Below are 19,800 nucleotides of genomic sequence, written 5' to 3' on the forward strand. Positions count from 1 at the left end.
AGTTCTGTTGATGTGGATCGGGGCATGTTCCCTCCTCTGCTTCCGGAAGTCAACCATCTCATTTGTTTTGCTGACGTTGAAGGAGAGGCTGTTGTCATAACACCACAATGCCAGGTCACTTACCTCTTCCCTATAGGCTTACTCGTTGTTGATGGTTATCAGGCCTACAACCGTGGTGTCGTCAGTAAACTTGATTATGGAGTTGATGTTGTGTAAAGCCACGCAATCGTGGGTGAACAGGGAGTGCAGCAGAGGACTGAAGACACACCCCTGGGGGGCCCCTGTGTTAGGAGTCAGTGAGGAGGAGGTGTTGTTGCCAATCCTCACAGCCTGTGGTCTGCCCGTCAGTAAGTCCGGGATCCAGTTGCAGAGGGTGGTGTCCAGACCCAGTGCTCTGAGCTTGGTGTCGAGCTTGGAGGGAACAATAGTGTTGAATGCTGAACTGTAGTCAATGAACAGCATTCTCACATAGGTATTGCCATAATTCCTCTTGAATCACTAAGATTAGGATCTGTTTAAATCTATTCCATAATTATTGTTATGTTTATTGATCAGATATTATGCATTTTACCACAATTTCCACAACTACCAGTGGAAAAAAAAGTTATAAACAAATCAATTCCTAATATTTTTTTAAACATTGCCCACCTAATGAAAAGGCCTGAGTTAAACATAACACTGAAAACCAATATATTTCAAATTAAATTATTTAAATTTATTTTGTAATTTATCTCATTACCGCAACGCTTAACCTTTGCTGAATCTTGTTTTTTGCCATAATTACATGTTATTTTTATGTACACATATTTGAATAAAGGACAAATAGCACACTATCAGAGTAAGCCAAACTTACTGAAGTTTAAGTTGTATTTTTCCTAATATTTCCTAAAAATTGGTGTTTGAAAAAGTCTTGATGATGATGATAAACTGAAGTCATATGGTGGCAAAACAAAATGATATCACGGACATTTAAGTTACTGAAAACTGCTGCTACCTGTGTGTTTATTACTTGCTGGATATTTAATATTTTTGTCTGTTGTATGATCTACCTGTCAAATTGCTTGTCCATGATGAAAGTTCGTGTGTGTTTATCAGCCAATCACAGAACAAGATCGAGCTCTGCAGAAGGACCCAAAGTCGTCGTATTCACGCATACATTAAATACATTTAATTAAACCTGTACACTTGTAACTATTGAACACTTCGTATCCTTTTTGCATTGTATTTTGAATATGCTTACATTTTAAATACAATTGTCGACCATACCCTAACAATAATGTCCTTTCCAACATAAATTGTCTCAGGCATAGTTATGGTTAGCTAATTGGGGTCCTCAATGGTCATACACTCTGGTTGACATTCTTGCAGTATGTAACTAAGCACTATGGCTGTTATCTAATACTGTAACACTGATGAAGTGTAAGAGGACAGAATATCAAGAAAATCAGATATTATTTCTCAGAGTGGACGGCAAGTGGCAGCCGGAGAATGGCTCAAATGTTGGGGCTTCTCTCGACGGCTGCTTTTCCTTTACAGATTGCAGTAAGAGCTTGTGTACGCAGTTCAGTGGTGGCAGCAAGGAATGTATCTGTGCTGCCCGTCTTCCGTGGCTCTTCTGTCAGGGTAAGGTTGTTTTGTTATGTGATTATTCAGCCAACTGAAATTAGGTGTACGCTAATTAGCCATTCTAGCTAGCTAGTTCTATAACGTCACAATATACAATCTGTGGCTAGATATGTTATATGACTGTCAGGACTATGTCTATTAACTAGCTAGCCTAGCTACTACTAGGCAGTAGGTCAACAGACTAGCCAAATTAGCTAGCTAAATTAGCAATGATAACTCCAAATCTTTCCCATAATCCTGATGTCATGCTTTCCTCTTCAGATTCTTGCTCAAAATAAATTATTGTCATCTCATGGATTTTATTCATCTAATGGACGACTATACTCCACTGAGCCGCCAAAAGGTAAGAGTCGTGTCTAAGAAATGTCCTGTGTTAGCTACATGAAATCATGAACTGCAGAACTATGCAGTCTAATGCAAAGTTGATCTGAATTAACATATTTTGATGTGAGTAAGATCTTACTCATAAAGATTGGTCTAAGCATCAAGCTAGGTTACCCAGGTTGCCCTGACTCGATCTGCCAACCTAGATGGGCTCTATTAACCAACACTGGATGGATCATCATAATGCTATCATTCACTTTTGATTGGCAGATGGTAAAGGGAAGGAATCAGATGGCAGTGGAGGCCGTGGAGGTGGCGGGAAAAGAGGAGCAGGAAAAGATTGGTGGAGCCGCATGCAGAAGGTATGTGATGTGAATGGTCTCTCTTACAATATTACTCCCTATTCCAGTGGTTCCTAACCAGAGGTACTTGAGAAGACTCATGAGACCATAGGCTTACTGGTAAAATGCACTTGAGGGTATACTCAGGGCAGAGCAAAAGTCAGTTGGTGGTACAGTAACCGAAAAATGTTGAGAACCACTGCCCTATTCTGAGGGATGTTTACATATGTGTGTGACTTTCTGTGGCACTGAATGCAGATACCGCAACATGATGCAAATTATTTTATTTTTCTCCCATGTTGACCCTTTCCTCTGCCTTACTAGGGAGACATCCCATGGGATGAGAAGGAGTTCCGCGCCCTGGCAGTGTTGGTAGCTGGGATATCCTCTGCCACACTCTACTATCAGTTCAGGGACACAGGCAAGGAGATCACCTGGAAGGACTTTGTCCATCGCTACCTTGGCAGAGGAATGGTGAGAACAAAATACAACAATTCAGTGAGAATAATGTACACTGCTCAAAAAAATAAAGGGAACACTAAAATAACACATCCTAGATCTGAATGAATTAAATAATCTTATTAAATACTTTTTTCTTTACATAGTTGAATGTGCTGACAACAAAATCACACAAGAATTATCAATGGAAATCAAATGTATCAACCCATGGAGGTCTGGATTTGGAGTCACCCTCAAAATTAAAGTGGAAAACCACACTACAGGCTGATCCAACTTTGATGTAATGTCCTTTAAACAAGTCAAAATGAGGCTCAGTAGTGTGTGTGGCCTCCACGTGCCTGTATGACCTCCCTACAACGGCTGGGCATGCTCCTGATGAGGTGGCGGATGGTCTCCTGAGGGATCTCCTCCCAGACCTGGACTAAAGCATCCGCCAACCACTGGACAGTCTGTGGTGCAACGTGGCGTTGGTGGATGGAGCGAGACATGATGTCCCAGATGTGCTCAATTGGATTCAGGTCTGGGGAACAGGTGGGCCAGTCCATAGCATCAATGCCTTCGTCTTGCAGGAACTGCTGACACACTCCAGCCACATGAGGTCTAGCATTGTCTTGCATTAGGAGGAACCCAGGGCCAACCGCACCAGCATATGGTCTCACAAGGGGTCTGAGGATCTCATCTCGGTACCTAATGGCAGTCAGGCTACCTCTGGCGAGCACATGGAGGGCTGTGCGGCCCCCCAAAGAAATGCCACCCCACACCATGACTGACCCACCGCCAAATCGGTCATGCTGGAGGATGTTGCAGGCAGCAGAACGTTCTCCACGGCGTCTCCAGACTCTGTCACGTCTGTCACATGTGCTCAGTGTGAACCTGCTTTCATTTGTGAAGAGCACAGGGCGCCAGTGGCGAATTTGCCAATCTTGGTGTTCTCTGGCAAATGCCAAACGTCCTGCACGGTGTTGGGCTGTAAGCACAACCCCCACCTGTGGACATCGGGCCCTCGTACCACCCTCATGGAGTCTGTTTCTGACCGTTTGAGCAGAAACATGCACATTTGATGCCTGCTGGAGGTCATTTTGCAGGGCTCTGGCAGTGCTCCTCCTGCTCCTCCTTGCACAAAGGCGGAGGTAGCAGTCCTGCTGCTGGGTTGTTGCCCTCCTACGGCCTCCTCCACATCTCCTGATGTACTGGCCTGTCTCCTGGTAGCGCCTCCATGCTCTGGACACTACGCTGACAGACACAGCAAACCTTCTTGCCACAGCTCGCATTGATGTGCCATCCTGGATGAGCTGCACTACCTGAGCCACTTGTGTGGGTTGTAGACTCCGTCTCATGCTACCACTAGAGTGAAAGCACCACCAGCATTCAAAAGTGACCAAAACATCAGCCAGGAAGCATAGGAACTGAGAAGTGGTCTGTGGTCACCACCTGCAAAACCAGTCCTTTATTGGGGGTGTCTTGCTAATTGCCTATAATTTCCACCTGTTGTCTATTCCATTTGCACAACAGCATGTGAAATGTATTGTCAATCAGTGTTGCTTCCTAAGTGGACAGTTTGATTTCACAGAAGTGTGATTGACTTGGAGTTACATTGTGTTGTTTAAGTGTTCCCTTTATTTTTTTGAGCAGTGTATATGGAAATACATGCTGATTATTAATACAATTGTAATGCCAAGGTGATGTGATTGCTCAGTTACAGAACTTATTTTTTAGTTTCCATTGATTTGTCATAGTTTTTTCTTGTTGCAACTAGACCTTCCTAAGCAGTCTGTTCTCTTCACAGGTTGACCGTTTAGAGGTTGTCAACAAACAGTATGTGAGAGTCATTCTAGTACCGGGAGCAGAGGCTGATGCGGTAGGTGAAAACAGACCATTCTCTGGAACTGAATCAATGACAAACTTTAGATGATAGCATGATGACTCACTTGATAAATAGAGATTCACTCAGGATGAATGATCTTTCAGTAGAATATAGCAAACAAGATTAAATGGAAAAAGTTAGTATTTTGTGGATATATTGGAAGCTGTAGTCTTATTGAAGGGGTTGACATTATTGACGTGTATTGGTGGTCTTTCCCCAGAGCTATGTGTGGTTTAACATCGGTAGTGTGGACACCTTCGAGAGGAACTTGGAGGCGGCTCACCATGAGCTGGGCGTGGAGTCCTCTCATAGGGCAGCTGTCGTGTACAGCTCAGAAAGTGACGGGTGAGTTAATACACACACACAAGCGCTGCATGATTAATCACATTTTAATAAAAATTGCGATATTGACATAAATAATATAATAATATGCCATTTAGCAGACGCTTTTATCCAAAGCGACTTACAGTCATGCGTGCATACATTTTTATCCATATCGCTGCGATATTTTGAAACGCCACTTAGCCGTCTGTAACACCTTTTTATTTTATTTTATTTTTTTACTTTTGATTTATTGCTCGAGTTGGAGTTCTCTATCTGTCTCTCCTCTTTTGACCGCTTCCCAATCCCACACACACCAAGCCCCGTCCCCTGTCACTCAACTGGCAGTTCCTCGTGCTCGAGATTCACTCTGCATGCATTGACCAAACACCATGCAGTGACAGCTTTCCACTTTGCTTCTTTAAAGAAATGCTCCAGAACTTTGGTGACTAGTAAGTCTTTTTCTAACCTCCCGCTTTGGGCTGGATGTGTTAATGTGTAGTTCATACATGCGTAATATATGAGTAGAATTGCAGTCTTACCTCAATTAGCCACAAAATCCCAAGTTTGAAAGCGACTGTTTTCTGAAAGATGTGCGGCGCCATTTACCCTACATTTTCCCCCATGTGGGCCAGCCCCCTAGCAATTTGAGTTTCAGCCAATGAGCTTCAGCCCCTCGCCATTTGAGTGACAGCTAGCAAGATGCACACACAGCAGAGCAATGACGTGGCGCACATATCTGCACATACAGTATGTGATGTAATACCCCATTTTTGGGGACCACTTTTGGCTCATGAATGCTACACTGAACAAAAATATAAACGCAACATGTAAATTGTTGGTCCCCAAACATGAGCTGATATAAAAAATCCCATAAATGTTCCATATGCACAAAAAGCTTATTTCTCAAACTGTATGCACCATTTTTTAAATATCCCTGTTAGTGAGCATTTCTCCTTTGCCAATATAATCCATCCATCTGACAGGTGTGGCATATCAAGAAGCTGATTAAACGGCATGATCATTACACAGGTGCACCTTGTGCTGGAGACAATAAAAGGCCACTTTAAAATGTGCAGTTTTGTCATACAACACCATGCCACAGATGTCTCTAGTTTTGAGGGTGCGTGCAATTTGTATGCTGACTGCAGAGAATGTTGCCAGAGAATTTAATATTAATTTGTCTACCATAACCACAGACCATGTGTAACGCCAGCCCAAGACCTCCACATCCGGCTTCTTCAACTGCGGGATCATCTGTAATAAAGCCCTTTTGTGTTGAAAAACTCATTCTGATTGGCTGGGCCTGGCTCCCAAGTGGGTGGGCCAATGCCTTCCAAGGCCCATCCATGGCTGCACCCCTGCCCAGTCATGTGACATCCATAGATGAGGGCCTAATTAATTAATTTAAATTCACAGATTTTCTTATATGAACTGTAACTCATAAAAATCTTTGAAATTGTTGCATGTTGCGTTAAATTTTTTTGTTCTGTATACTTTCAGAACTACTGGCTAAAAAGTGTGCAAAAGTACCGGAGAATCTCTTTAATATAAATCCAAGTTTTCTATATTTTACTATTCGTTTGTGTAACTTGCTCTCTGCAAAACGCTAGTTAGTTGGTGTTAGCAAGCTGCAAATGTGCCCAATTTTCTTTGTGTTAGCCCCTAATGCTAATCACTATATACAGTGAGGGGAAAAAAGTATTTGATCCCCTGCTGATTTTGTACGTTTGCCCATTGACAAAGAAATGATCAGTCTATAATTTTAATGGTAGGTTTATTTGAACAGTGAGAGACAGAATAACAACAAAAAAATCCAGAAAAACGCATGTTAAAAATGTTATAAATTGATTTGCATTTTAATGAGGGAAATAAGTATTTGACCCCTCTGCAAAACATGACTTAGTACTTGGTGGCAAAACCCTTGTTGGCAATCACAGAGGTCAGACGATTCTTGTAGTTGGCCACCAGGTTTGCACACATCTCAGGAAGGATTTTGTCCCACTCCTCTTTGCAGATCTTCTCCAAGTCATTAAGGTTTCGAGGCTGACGTTTGGCAACTCGAACCTTCAGCTCCCTCCACAGATTTTCTATGGGATTAAGGTCTGGAGACTGGCTAGGCCACTCCAGGACCTTAATGTGCTTCTTCTTGAGCCACTCCTTTGTTGCCTTGGCTGTGTGTTTTGGGTCATTGTCATGCTGGAATACCCATCCACCACCCATTTTGAATGCCCTGGCTGAGGGAAGGAGGTTCTCACCCAAGATTTGACGGTACATGGCCCCGTCCATCGTCCCTTTGATGCGGTGAAGTTGTCCTTTCCCCTTAGCAGAAAAACACCCCCAAAGCATAATGTTTCCACCTCCATGTTTGACGGTGGGGATGGTGTTCTTGGGGTCATAGGCAGCATTCCCCCTCCTCCAAACACGGCGAGTTGAGTTGATGCCAAAGAGCTCCATTTTGGTCTCATCTGACCACAACACCTTCACCCAGTTCTCCTCTGAATCATTCAGATGTTACTTGGCAAACTTCAGATGGGCCTGTATATGTGCTTTCTTGAGCAGGCGGACCTTGCGGGCGCTGCAGGATTTCAGTCCTTCACGGCGTAGTGTGTTACCAATTGTTTTCTTGGTGACTATGGTCCCAGCTGCCTTGAGATCTTTGACAAGATCCTCCCATGTAGTTCTGGGCTGATTCCTCACCGTTCTCATGACCATTGCAACTCCACGAGGTGAGATCTTGCATGGAGCCCCAGGCCGAGGGAGATTGACAGTTCTTTTGTGTTTCTTCCATTTGCAAATAATCGCACCAACTGTTGTCACCTTCTCACCAAGCTGCTTGGCGATGGTCTTGTAGCCCATTCCAGCTTTGTGTAGGTCTACAATCTTGTCCCTGACATCCTTGGAGAGCTCTTTGGTCTTGGCCATGGTGGAGAGTTTGGAATCTGATTGATTGCTTCTGTGGACAGGTGTCTTTTATACATGTAACAAACTGAGATTAGGAGCATTCCCTTTAAGAGTGTGCTCCTAATCTCAGCTCGTTACCTGTATAAAAGACACCTGGGAGCCAGAAATCTTTCTGATTGAGAGGGGGTCAAATACTTATTTCCCTCAATAAAATGCAAATCAATTTATAACATTTTTGACATGCGTTTTTCTGGATTTTTTTGTTGTTATTCTGTCTCTCACTGTTCAAATAAACCTACCATTAAAATTATAGACTGATCATTTCTTTGTCAGTGGGCAAACGTACAAAATCAGCAGGGGATCAAATACTTTTTTCCCTCACTATAGCTGTCTAGCTAAATCCACTGATAGGGCAAATCCTGCTAGCAAACGTTTGCTCTAATACAGGCTGGTACCAGTGGTGGAGTATATCAGCATTGTTTGTGCAACAGTGTGTTCTTAATCAGAGAGGAAAAGGCAAAGAATATTTTAAAATCTTTTTCTGAATGTACCCATCTATTTCAATCCAATTAGGGTTCCATGAGAAACGCTGACCAACACTTTGGTTCCTACTCTGTCACAACCATCTCTTCCCTTACTTTTTCATTTGTTGTCATTCCAAACAAAACTGCATAACAAGCTGACGTTTAAACTATCATCATTTTACCTTCTACAGGACATTATTGATGAGCGTGATCCCCACCCTGCTGTTGATTGGTTTCCTGCTCTTCACCCTGCGACGGGGACCAATGGGAGGAGGTACTGGGGGTGGAAGAGGCGGTCCATTCAGCATGAGTGAATCAACAGCAAAGATGATGAAAGACAACATCAACACCAAGTTCAAGGACGTGGCCGGCTGTGAGGAGGCCAAGCTGGAGATCATGGAGTTTGTTAACTTCCTGAAGAACCCCCAGCAGTACCTGGACTTGGGGGCCAAGATTCCAAAGGTAAGGGATGGGACAACAGCAGTCATACTACTCCCCAATCACCTTTCATTTTGATGGGACGACAGCAGTCACACTAGTCCTGAAACACCTTTCAATGTAACGTCAAGGGAGAAAATGTGTTTTGATTTTAGATGTAGTATGCTGACATTTCACAACCCATCACAAATGAATGTCCCTTTAGACTTCCATAAATCAGGCACAATTTCAGGTATTTTAAATCTCATGGATGTGTGTTGTGCTGTGTGTTCTCAGGGTGCTGTGCTCTCTGGACCTCCAGGCACAGGCAAGACCCTGCTGGCCAAAGCCACAGCAGGAGAAGCCAACGTCCCCTTCATCACAGTCAACGGCTCTGAGTTCCTGGAGATGTTTGTGGGTGTTGGGCCTGCCAGGGTGAGTACACAATAGAGCCAGAGGAAACACTTACAGCTGACTTCATAACATCCGTTTCAAATAAAATTATATGCATTTTAGATTATAGCTGAAAATAGCTATAGCTAGCTAACCACAGGGATACATTTCAATCCATTTTACTGGAAATACTTTGCTTACTCAGAGGATGTGAATGAAGCTGTTTTAGGGACCTAGTATTGACTGTATTTTCTCCCTGTAGGTGAGAGACATGTTTGCCATGGCCCGGAAGAATGCTCCCTGTATCCTGTTCATAGATGAGATAGACGCGGTGGGCCGCAAGAGGGGCGGGGGAAACTTTGGGGGCCAGAGTGAGCAGGAGAACACTCTCAACCAGCTGCTAGTGGAGATGGATGGTAAGTATGGTTAAGATATGGGTGAAATTACATGGGGAAACTATCACACTCACTATCATAATGTTTGTTAATCTCAGATATGTGTCCCCTGTTTATGAAGACTCTTATGTGACATTGTTACTCTGTGATTTCATTGTTATAAAGCTGTTATTGTCCGCCATTACGCTAAAATGTTTACTTTATGAAATTTAATGCATATACTGTAAGAGTAATTCCCTGGTATTTTTCTTCTAGGGTTCAATACCAGCACTAACGTGGTTGTCCTGGCGGGTACCAACAGACCGGACATCTTGGATCCTGCACTCATGAGGCCTGGCAGATTTGACAGGCAGATTTACATAGGTATGGAATCTTTAAATTAAACTGTAGCTCAGGCAACATAGTGTGCTGTGGTAATTTCAGTGTTATGTCAACGTACTGCATATTGATATTCATATTGACATCTAATACCATTCGGTAAGACTTTATGTAAACCTACATAAGGACTTCATAACACATTTATAACCCATGCATAACAATTTTATAATCAGCAGACTATATGAGCATTTCATAAAATTCAATACATGTCCATGTTTCAGGCCCACCTGACATCAAAGGCAGGGCGTCCATCTTCAAAGTGCACTTACGGCCCATTAAACTGGACCCTGCTATGGACAAAGACGGATTGGCCAGGAAGATGGCTGCCGCCACACCAGGCTTCACTGGCAAGTTGAGCTGCTCTGTGTGAGAAGATGCCATGTTGATTATCTTGATGTCTTATATTTTTAAACATCTTCTCTGTCTTCACCAGGAGCCGACATAGCTAATGTGTGCAACGAGGCTGCCCTAATCGCTGCTAGACACCTCAACCCACATGTGGAAGGAAAACACTTTGAGCAGGCCATTGACAGGGTCATCGGAGGTGGGTACAATGTCTTCCAGCACCTTCTCTTATTGTGTGGTCTCTGCTTTGTAAATGTTACATATTTAGGAGGATGGGGTGGGGCTTCGATGGGAACAACAGTAGTATATCTTCACCATTATTTATTTCTCTCTCCTCTTGCTCGCTCTCTCTCTCTCTCTCTCTCTCTCTGTAGGTCTTGAGAAGAAGACCCAGGTGCTGCAGCCCAATGAGAAGAAGACTGTAGCGTACCATGAGGCTGGGCATGCAATAGTGGGCTGGTTCCTGCAACATGCTGACCCACTGCTGAAGGTAATGCCCTCTTTAAAGGCGTTGCTTTGTTTATCTATTTATTTGGTCGGGGGCTGCCAAACAAATAAATATTATTACTATTTAAAAAAAAAAAAACGTTTTTTTATGAGTACTGTATACTATAAACAACTCATCAGCATCCTCCACTAGTGTATGTTGTTGTGATTAGAGGCCAGCTGTTTGGCCTCTGACCTACACAATGAACAATTGGAATCAATAAAAGGAGACCTGTTAGACTTCTTAGAAGTCATTATACTGTACAACCATGAGTCTGAAGAGCTAACTAGATCCCCATGACGGGTAGCAGTCTGCAGTGGCCTCTTTGTGTGGACGTTGAGGCTTGCGTCATTTCATGAGGTGCTTAATGGCCCAATTCAATCAAACGTACACTCGAAGGTTGATAAATCACATTTTGTAGGTTCGACTTCAATGTTTTCTCTCTGCAGTGAGGGCCTCTCACAGAGTGAGTTTTATGGAAGCCCAGCCACAGTGTTGGGCTATGATTTGATGTGATTTATTTAAAACACAATTCAACCACACATGTGGATACAATGAGATTAGAAGGTGTCATGAATAAACATGGAATTTTTTAATTGTGTTTTCCAGGCCTGGAACGTTTTGGAAAATGATCAAACCTGAAAAGTGTAGCAAAAGTAATGGAAATGTATTTGTATTTAATTATTTCTCTTAATGTAATTTATTTACGTACTGTTTTATAATATTTTATTAATCAAATAAATAAAAGTCAACATATCAGCCAGGATCCGAATTACACTTTAATGCATCCAGGCCTGGAACGTTTTGGAAAATGCGCGCATCACCCATAGATATTAAAACTAGAGCATCACATGCATGTGTGCGATACGAGTGGGCCGTTGTTCAAGGTTTTGATTTGATTTATTAGGATTCCCATTTGCACGCCAATGGTGACAACTGGTCTTACTGGGGTCTGACACCAGGGTTTCTGTTAGGAAAATGTGGTGCCTGTAATTTACCGGATATTTAAGAAATGTACCGGATCCATATGCATTGGTTGCGCAACCTGATTAGGGCGTCCACCCACATTGCTCAGAATGCCAGAAATCACATTTAGTTTATGGTAATTAACCTTAACAGAACATGCAACTCCGATTCAACGGTGTGCATCATTCATACCGAATTCCGATGTTAGAATACATAGGCGGCACGTGCATAAGGCTAGGGGAGGCTTTCCCTAAAGTCAATTGAATTAAATTGCCAAAATTATAAAGCCTAAATAACTTACTCCAGTCTATACAGAAATAAATAAAATTATAAAAAAATAGGGTACTACACTAGAAAGCATGATTTGGCCACAGAGGATCATTAGCTTCTTAAATCTTAAATCGCATAGCCTACAGTCGGAAAGGGGCCGCAATTTGGGCAGAGGGAGCAGCAAATACCGACTAGATTATTGTTGCGTTCCGACTGTCCATGTAAAGCAGAGAGACCCAGCCAGGCATATTGCAATATTAAAAATACAATCACGGGAAAAACTGTTTGGAAAGTAAAATGGCTATTGCTGTAAATAGAAGACAATGAAAAGACTCCAATCTGTCTTTTAATTATCAAAATTTTCAACTTAATTGAGCGAAAAGTAGCCTATTTTATTGGCACCAGCGGAGAACATCGGCCATATCCCTAGTGAGTGTGCATATTCACTGTCTTTATCATTGGGTCAGTGCCACTTTTGTTTGTTTTTGGACAATAATTTCTTCCTCCAGGTTAGATGGACGTCATATTGCATTTGTCTCCTCTTTTCTTAGGCCCAGAGTAGGCTAGCCTGTAATTTTTATTATATTAAAAAAGATTCTGCTAATGTCTCCAGTCATAAAATGTAGTAGAATTGCTTGAAATGTGTTTATGAAAGGCCAACATTTTCCTGTGATACAGCCTAGGCCTACTCTATGCCACTATTTTTTTTGCGAACAGTGATTGAGTTATATTATTAGCCTAAATTATGACTATCTAATCATCACATTAGGAATAATAGACTATCTTACATAAGTCTGCAAATGTGAGGATGCATGGAATGCTTTATTATAAATGGGCATTTATTAGCTTCCCCAAACTTGAAACCCACTCACCACCTATGTTAGAATAACTGTCCACATTTACTTTTCCTCAACCAACAAACGAGTAACAAACATCAAAATCACTAGCCTATGTCAATCTACTATCCCCCATAGTAGAAAAGTTTACATATCCCATGCTTGTCGTTCTGTGCTGGAATGAAATAGCCTATTCCAAACAGACTCTGGGACAGTTTCGGATAATAGATCCCAAATTCATACAACCAGAAGGCCTATGGGCTAAATGCAGACAACATTACAAATCAATCAGGCTTATGCAACAGATCAGATAGCTTAAAATAATGATAAACTATTATTTCGTCACATTATAAGTTCAGCAATGCGCACAAGGCAGTAGGTAACACGGGAATGTTTGTTCCATAATGCAACTAGTGGGAAAACACCATTGTGAGTTGTTTCATGTGACCGAGATGAAAATATCAGTTGGAAATGTAGAAAGAGGGAATATCTAAATATGCAACAACTAGCATGGGTATGACTAGGTTTGTGCCATTGGCTACTGGAAAATGAAAGAAAGTTGATTTGAAAACCAATAGAATATGAGAGAAAAAGGCTATTACTTGTTTCAATGGCATATGGAAGTCTTTATAAAATGAAATGATTGCCTGCAGGTTTGGTTGGATTTTGGCTAGGCTACTTTGAAGCAAGGTAAGATGCCTCATAATATGTAGTAAAACGTTCAGGTTTCAAACACTTAAGCATATGTCTCCAGCTCATTGCAAAGTGGTGTGTGACGCGCTGAAGCCTGCGCTAGTTGCCTATGCACTTGAATGGCGAATGGGAAGCGTGTTTCAATTTACCAGTTAAGAAAATAAATAGTAGCTCTTTTTAATCGTGGCCATTGTTGTTTTTTTTTTTTTTTTTTTTTTACATGTGATTTAATTGTTGTGCAATGATTGGGCTTATTAAAGCACACATTTCACTCCAGCATCGACAAACAGCTGTTTGAGCTGTATCAGCAGCTCTCACGCTACATCGACTGGTATTTCAATCAATGAATAGGTTCAAATGCATTGTTTCGCTATGCTATTTATTTTTGCTCTCGGACAATTGACCATCTCCAATTGTATTTATCGGCTTTTCATAATATATTTTTTAATGAAAGCCAGCTATTACCGGCTAACGGAAATACTGTCCGACACATGACGAAAAAGACATTACAGACAAAATACTTGACAATTTACATACATTTAAAAACATTGACATGTAGTGTGTGTGTGTGTGTGCATCTATCAGTTTACACATACAGTACATGACAGTAGGGAGAGACAAAGAGGGAGAGACAGTTGGACATTGCAGCAGCAGGTATGCCTATAAAATAGGATAAAGAACAGACTAATAACAACGTAGCCAATTCAAAAGATATCTTGTACCCGCTAGTTAACTGTCTTAATGTTTTCGTCATGTCATTCCCCAACAAAACCTTCCACTGACACTCGCAAATAAGGCCATACAAGTTGATTTACTTTTTGGAAAGATTCATATGATTCTTTTAAGTGATTCTTTTTGATGAAACAAATGATTCACTTCACCATTGTATTAGTTCGGATTCTGTTAAATCGCAGTGAATCGAATCATGTGAATCAAAAAAGTGATTTGTGAATTGGAACAGTAATTTTAGGAAGAAAGATTAGATGTAGCATTTATTTTTGATTATGTGGCTTCAACTTGATTTGCAGATACAGTGAGGGAAAAAAATATTTGATCCTCTGCTGATTTTGTACGTTTGCCCACTGACAAAGAAATGATCAGTCTATAATTTTAATGGTAGGTTTATTTGAACTGTGAGAGGCAGAATAACAACAAAATTCAGAAAAATGTATGTCAAAAATGTTATAAATTGATTTGCAATTTAATGAGGGAAATAAGTATTTGACCCCCTCTCAATCAGAAAGATTTCTGACTCCCAGGTGTCTTTTATACAGGTAACGAGCTGAGATTAGGAGCACAGTTTATTACCTGTATAAAAGACACACCTGTCCACAGAAGCAATCAATCAGATTCCAAACTCTCCACCATGGCCAAGACCAAAGAGCTCTCCAAGGATGTCAGGGACAAGATTGTAGACCTACACAAGGCTGGAATGGGCTACAAGACCATCGCCAAGCAGCTTGGTGAGAAGGTGACAACAGTTAGTGCGATTATTCGCAAATGGAAGAAACACAAAATAACTGTCAATCTCCCTCGGCCTGGGGCGCCATGCAAGATCTCACCTCGTGGAGTTGCATTGATCATGAGAAAGGTGAGGAATCAGCCCAGAAGTACACGGGAGGATCTTGTCAATGATCTCAAGGCAGCTGGGACCATAGTCACCAAGAAAACAATTGGTAACACACTACGCCGTGAAGGACTGAAATCCTGCAGCACCCGCAAGGTCCCCCTGCTCAAGAAAGCACTATACAGGGCCGTCTGAAGTTTGCCAATGAACATCTGAATGATTCAGAGGAGAACTGGGTGAATGTGTTGTGGTCAGATGAGACCAAAATTGAGCTCTTTGGCATCAACTCAACTCGCTGTGTTTGGAGGAGAAGGAATGCTGCCTATGACCCCAAGAACACCATCCCCACCGTCAAACATGGAGGTGGGAACATTATGCTTTGGGGGTGTTTATCTGCTAAGGGGACAGGACAACTTCACCGCATCAAAGGGACGATGGACGGGGCCATGTACCGTCACATCTTGGGTGAGAACCTCCTTCCCTCAGCCAGGGCATTGAAAATGGGTCGTGGATGGGTATTCCAGCATGACAATGACCCAAAACACACGGCCAAGGCAACAAAGGAGTGGCTCAAGAAGAAGCACATTAAAGTCCTGGAGTGGCCTAGCCAGTCTCCAGACCTTAATCCCATAGAAAATCTGTGGAGGGAGCTGAAGGTTTGAGTTGCCAAACGTCAGCCTCGAAACCTTAATGACTTGGAGAAGATCTGCAAAGAGGAGTGGAACAAAATCCCTCCTGAGATGTGTGCAAACCTGGTGGCCAACTACAAGAAACGTCTGACCTCTGTGATTGCCAACAAGGGTTTTGCCACCAAGTACTAAGTCATGTGCAGAGGGGTCAAATACTTATTTCCCTCATTAAAATGCAAATCAATTTATAACATTTTTGACATGCGTTTTTCTGGATTTTGTTGTTGTTATTCTGTCTCTCACTGTTCAAATAAACCTACCATTAAAATTATAGACTGATCATGTCTTTGTCATTGGGCAAACGTACAAAATCAGCAGGGGATCAAATACTTTTTTCGCTCACAGTATGTACTTTCAGTTGATTTGGGAATCCAATGTATGGGACATTGCAACTCAATAGATGCTAGTCAGCCTGCAAAGTAAACACTAAGGTAGCTAAGATAAATATGACTTAACTAGAAGAAAAATGGTTGTCTTGCTTCAGCTGAATAAAGTGATTTGTAGCCAACCATAGCCATTTGATTTTTGATATATTGAATGAGCGAATTATTTCAAAAGGCATAAAATGTATTTGGTTGTAATGTTGCAATGTTATACATCAAGGGTGGTCAACCATCCTCCAGGAGAGTTAATGGGTGTACAGGCTTTTATTTCAGTCCCCCTCTAACAAACCACATTTTAGAAATTTGCTGCTCAACCAGACATTGATAAACTGGCTCTGATGTCTTTGAGCAGGGCTTGATCAAAAGCATGCACATCCAGTAGCTCTCCAGACTGAGGGTTGACTAAATGTGTTTTAGACAGTTGCCTAACAGGCATTCTGCTTTGTGGGGCGTTAAGTGCCTTGCACAACGACAGGAGATGGTACATGGGATCAGAGAGCATCCCTACCAGTGTCGATATGCTTACTTTTTTTTATACTTGCATAGAGACGCTGCCAATTGTTGGTCATGGAATTTTGGTTAAAAGTGATGGAGAAGTCAAGAAATTCCATCTGTCAAAATGTGTATGAACCCTGGATTTAGAAAGAGCTGGATTTGTAAAGTGGATTTACTTTCACTATTCTAATGCCATGTGTCCCTCTTCTGTTCCTCTAGGTGTCCATCATCCCCAGAGGGAAGGGGTTAGGCTACGCCCAGTACCTTCCCAGGGAGCAGTACCTGTACACGCGGGAACAGCTGTTTGACAGGATGTGTATGATGCTGGGAGGGCGTGTGGCTGAACAGGTCTTCTTTGGGAAGATCACCACAGGAGCTCAGGACGACCTGAAGAAGGTCACCCAGTCAGCCTACGCACAGGTACTGTACTGCAGGGATCATGAACTAGATATACATTTTTTGGGAGCGGATGGTCAGGGGGCTGGAACATAATTACATATAATTTGTAAACTGCAAATTGACCGCAAGAAGCCCAAACAGAGCTGATTTCCTGGTGTTTTTACAGTCTTTTATGTCCAACAATGAAAATTCCTCACACAAAAAAATTTATCTGGATTTTGCCTATCGAATAGGATTAAATGCATAGAAATACAATAAATAAAACAGGAGTCCCCATTTAAGTCAATGATTTGTCTGTTCTATTCATTCTATTTCTATGTGTTTAATCCTATCCGATAGGTGAAATCTAGATAGATCACTTTTGAAAAACTGGGCCCAGAGCTTTTAAAATGAATCCCCAGATACAGTCAGAAAAAAAGCAATGGTAAAAAAAAAAAGCAATGGTTACGATTCAACAATGTTGATAGGAATTTGTTTTGGGAAGTGTTACTGTTTATTATGTCATAGTACCTGTTGTATTTATGATCCCCCACATCACTTCCGGCCTCAAGATAGTGCAGTTCGGGATGAGTGAGAAGGTGGGCCAGGTGTCGTTTGACCTGCCTCGGCAGGGGGAGATGGTGATGGAGAAGCCTTACAGCGAAGCCACGGCAGAGCTCATAGACCAGGAGGTCAGAGACCTGGTGGACAGCGCCTACCAGAGGACCATGGAGCTCATTATGGACAAGAGGGAGTGTGTGGACATGGTGAGAATTGCATTGACCTACATGAACATCACGTAGTCCCAAGGTTTTCAGAGTACTTTTCATGCTGTCTTATCAAGGGTACACCCATCTACATTCTGTTTTCTTGCTGAGCTAAAACATAAACCTAGTAGTCCCTAGAGCTGCTATCTGGCTCTTACCCATGTCCATCCTGAAGTGTGATGAATGTCACTGAGCTCACTGCGACATCATTGTTCTTCTATCCTCTTCCTAGGTGGGGAAGCGTCTCCTAGAGAAGGAGGTCCTGAACAAGGCGGACATGCTAGAGCTGCTGGGGCCGCGGCCGTTTGAGGAGAAGTCGACATATGAGGAGTTTGTGGAGGGGACGGGCAGTTTTGAAGAGGACACCAGCCTGCCAGAGGGCCTGAAGGATTGGAACCAGGAGAAAGGGGACGCATCTGAGGAGCTGTCCCCAGTTAAGGAGAAACTGGCCCAATAGGCAGTGGCAGGCAACCTCTTAACCTAACACCTGTCTCGGCACAACACACCACACCACAACAATCATGTAGCCTAGGCAGAGGGGAGGTTTGGGTGGACTTAGCATAGTACAGTGTCCCAGGACATATTTATCTGAGTTCAAAGCAAACTTTCAAACAGAATTCAAGATTTTCAGTGCCATATTATTGGCCTTATTTAAGGTGAACCTCATTGTACTCAAAGGCAAAATATGATTAACAGTGGACACATTGGGATTGAGAGATTTGCTATTTTTAGGATTTATTTTTATTTTTATGTCTCCCGACATAAATATGTTTGTGTCACAACTGAATCATGTACAGTCGGGTCCAAAATGATTAGCACCCTTGATAAAGACTTTATAAAATAAATAATGCAAATACTGAGCTATATTGTATGCAAAACATTTTTGGGAAATTATATTATTTTATACTAATACAATTGCTCAGAGAAAGATAATTTATTACAAGTAATACTTGTTTTTTTTTCTCCAAAAAGATGGGGGCCAAAATTATTGGCGCCCCGTTTTCAATACCTTTCAATACCTCACCTTGCGAGGATAATGGCACTGAGCCTTTTTCCTAAAATGTTTTATGAGATTGGAGAACACATTGGGAGTGATCTTAGACCATTACTCCATACAGAATCTTTCCAGATCCTTGATATTCTTTGTCTGCGCTTATGGACTGCCCTCTTCCATTCAAACCACAGGTTTTCAATGGGGTTCAAGTCCGGAGACTGAGTTGACCATTTCAAAATGTTGATTTTGTGGTCAATTAACAATTTCTTTGTGGAATCTGATGTGTGCTTGGGGTTATTGTCTTGCTGAAAGATCCACTTGCGGCCAAGTTTAAGCCTCCTGGCAGAGTGCAATCAGGTGTTTTGGCTAAAATGTCCTGGTACTGGGTAAAGTTAATGACGCCGTTGACCTTAACAAGGGCGCCAGGACCAGTAGAAGCAAAATAACCCCATAACATCAAATATCCACAACCATATTTTACAATAGGTATGGTGTTATTTTCTGCTTATCACATCATTCTTTCGACACCAAACCCACAACTGGTGTGCGTGGCCAAAGAGCCTCAGTATTTGTATTATTTATTTCTCATCTTTATCAAGGGTTCCTATAATTTTGGACCTGACTGTACATCTGCACCATAAGACCAGATTGTTTTGATATGTGCAGCTATTTATTTAAAGAAAAGGGACTTCCTCCCTGTAAAATGAAATTCACAACTGTATTGGTTTCCTTCCCTCAAATGAATGCTACATTTCAAATCTTGTTGTTCATCTTTATCTACCAATGACAGAGGTACTAGTTATGAAAGATGCACCGCTCAGAGTATTAATATCCTAGTTTATCAAAATGCTACTCGGAGAAAGACAGAAATATACTTCCTTAGATGTGTTGAAATTTGCACTGCCTCTTCCATCTCTCAGGCATGCACTGGTAGGGTGTGAAGGGCTTAAAGGGATACTTCAGGAAGTTGCTAACTAGCGTTAG

General features: G+C 41.9%; 1 protein-coding gene across 1 annotated transcript; it reads left to right on the forward strand.

Annotated features, from left to right (window-relative positions):
* The first annotated feature begins 1,318 nt into the window (after positions 1–1,318).
* On the forward strand, positions 1,319–19,571 carry LOC311135226 (mitochondrial inner membrane m-AAA protease component AFG3L1-like). Its single transcript, XM_084169165.1, has 16 exons — positions 1,319–1,623; positions 1,888–1,969; positions 2,221–2,312; positions 2,616–2,765; positions 4,537–4,608; positions 4,835–4,959; positions 8,555–8,825; positions 9,078–9,215; positions 9,436–9,589; positions 9,824–9,931; positions 10,168–10,293; positions 10,380–10,490; positions 10,666–10,781; positions 16,897–17,097; positions 17,628–17,822; positions 18,055–19,571. Exons 1-16 carry the CDS (start codon positions 1,489–1,491, stop codon positions 18,277–18,279), a joined length of 2,301 nt encoding a protein of 766 aa, XP_084025291.1. The 5' UTR covers positions 1,319–1,488; the 3' UTR covers positions 18,280–19,571.
* The last annotated feature ends 229 nt before the right edge of the window (positions 19,572–19,800 follow it).

Source organism: Coregonus lavaretus, assembly GCF_964263955.1.
Source record: "Coregonus lavaretus genome assembly, chromosome: 9".
Classification (NCBI taxonomy): domain Eukaryota; kingdom Metazoa; phylum Chordata; class Actinopteri; order Salmoniformes; family Salmonidae; genus Coregonus; species Coregonus lavaretus.

Coding starts and splice junctions, on each gene's coding strand:
- LOC311135226 (XM_084169165.1), top strand. CDS start 1,489: ATGGCTCAAATGTTGGGGCTTCTCTCGACGGCTGCTTTTCCTTTACAG. Junction 10,294..10,379: donor CGCCACACCAGGCTTCACTG/GCAAGTTGAGCT, acceptor TGTCTTCACCAG/GAGCCGACATAGCTAATGTG. Junction 17,098..17,627: donor CCCAGTCAGCCTACGCACAG/GTACTGTACTGC, acceptor TCCGGCCTCAAG/ATAGTGCAGTTCGGGATGAG.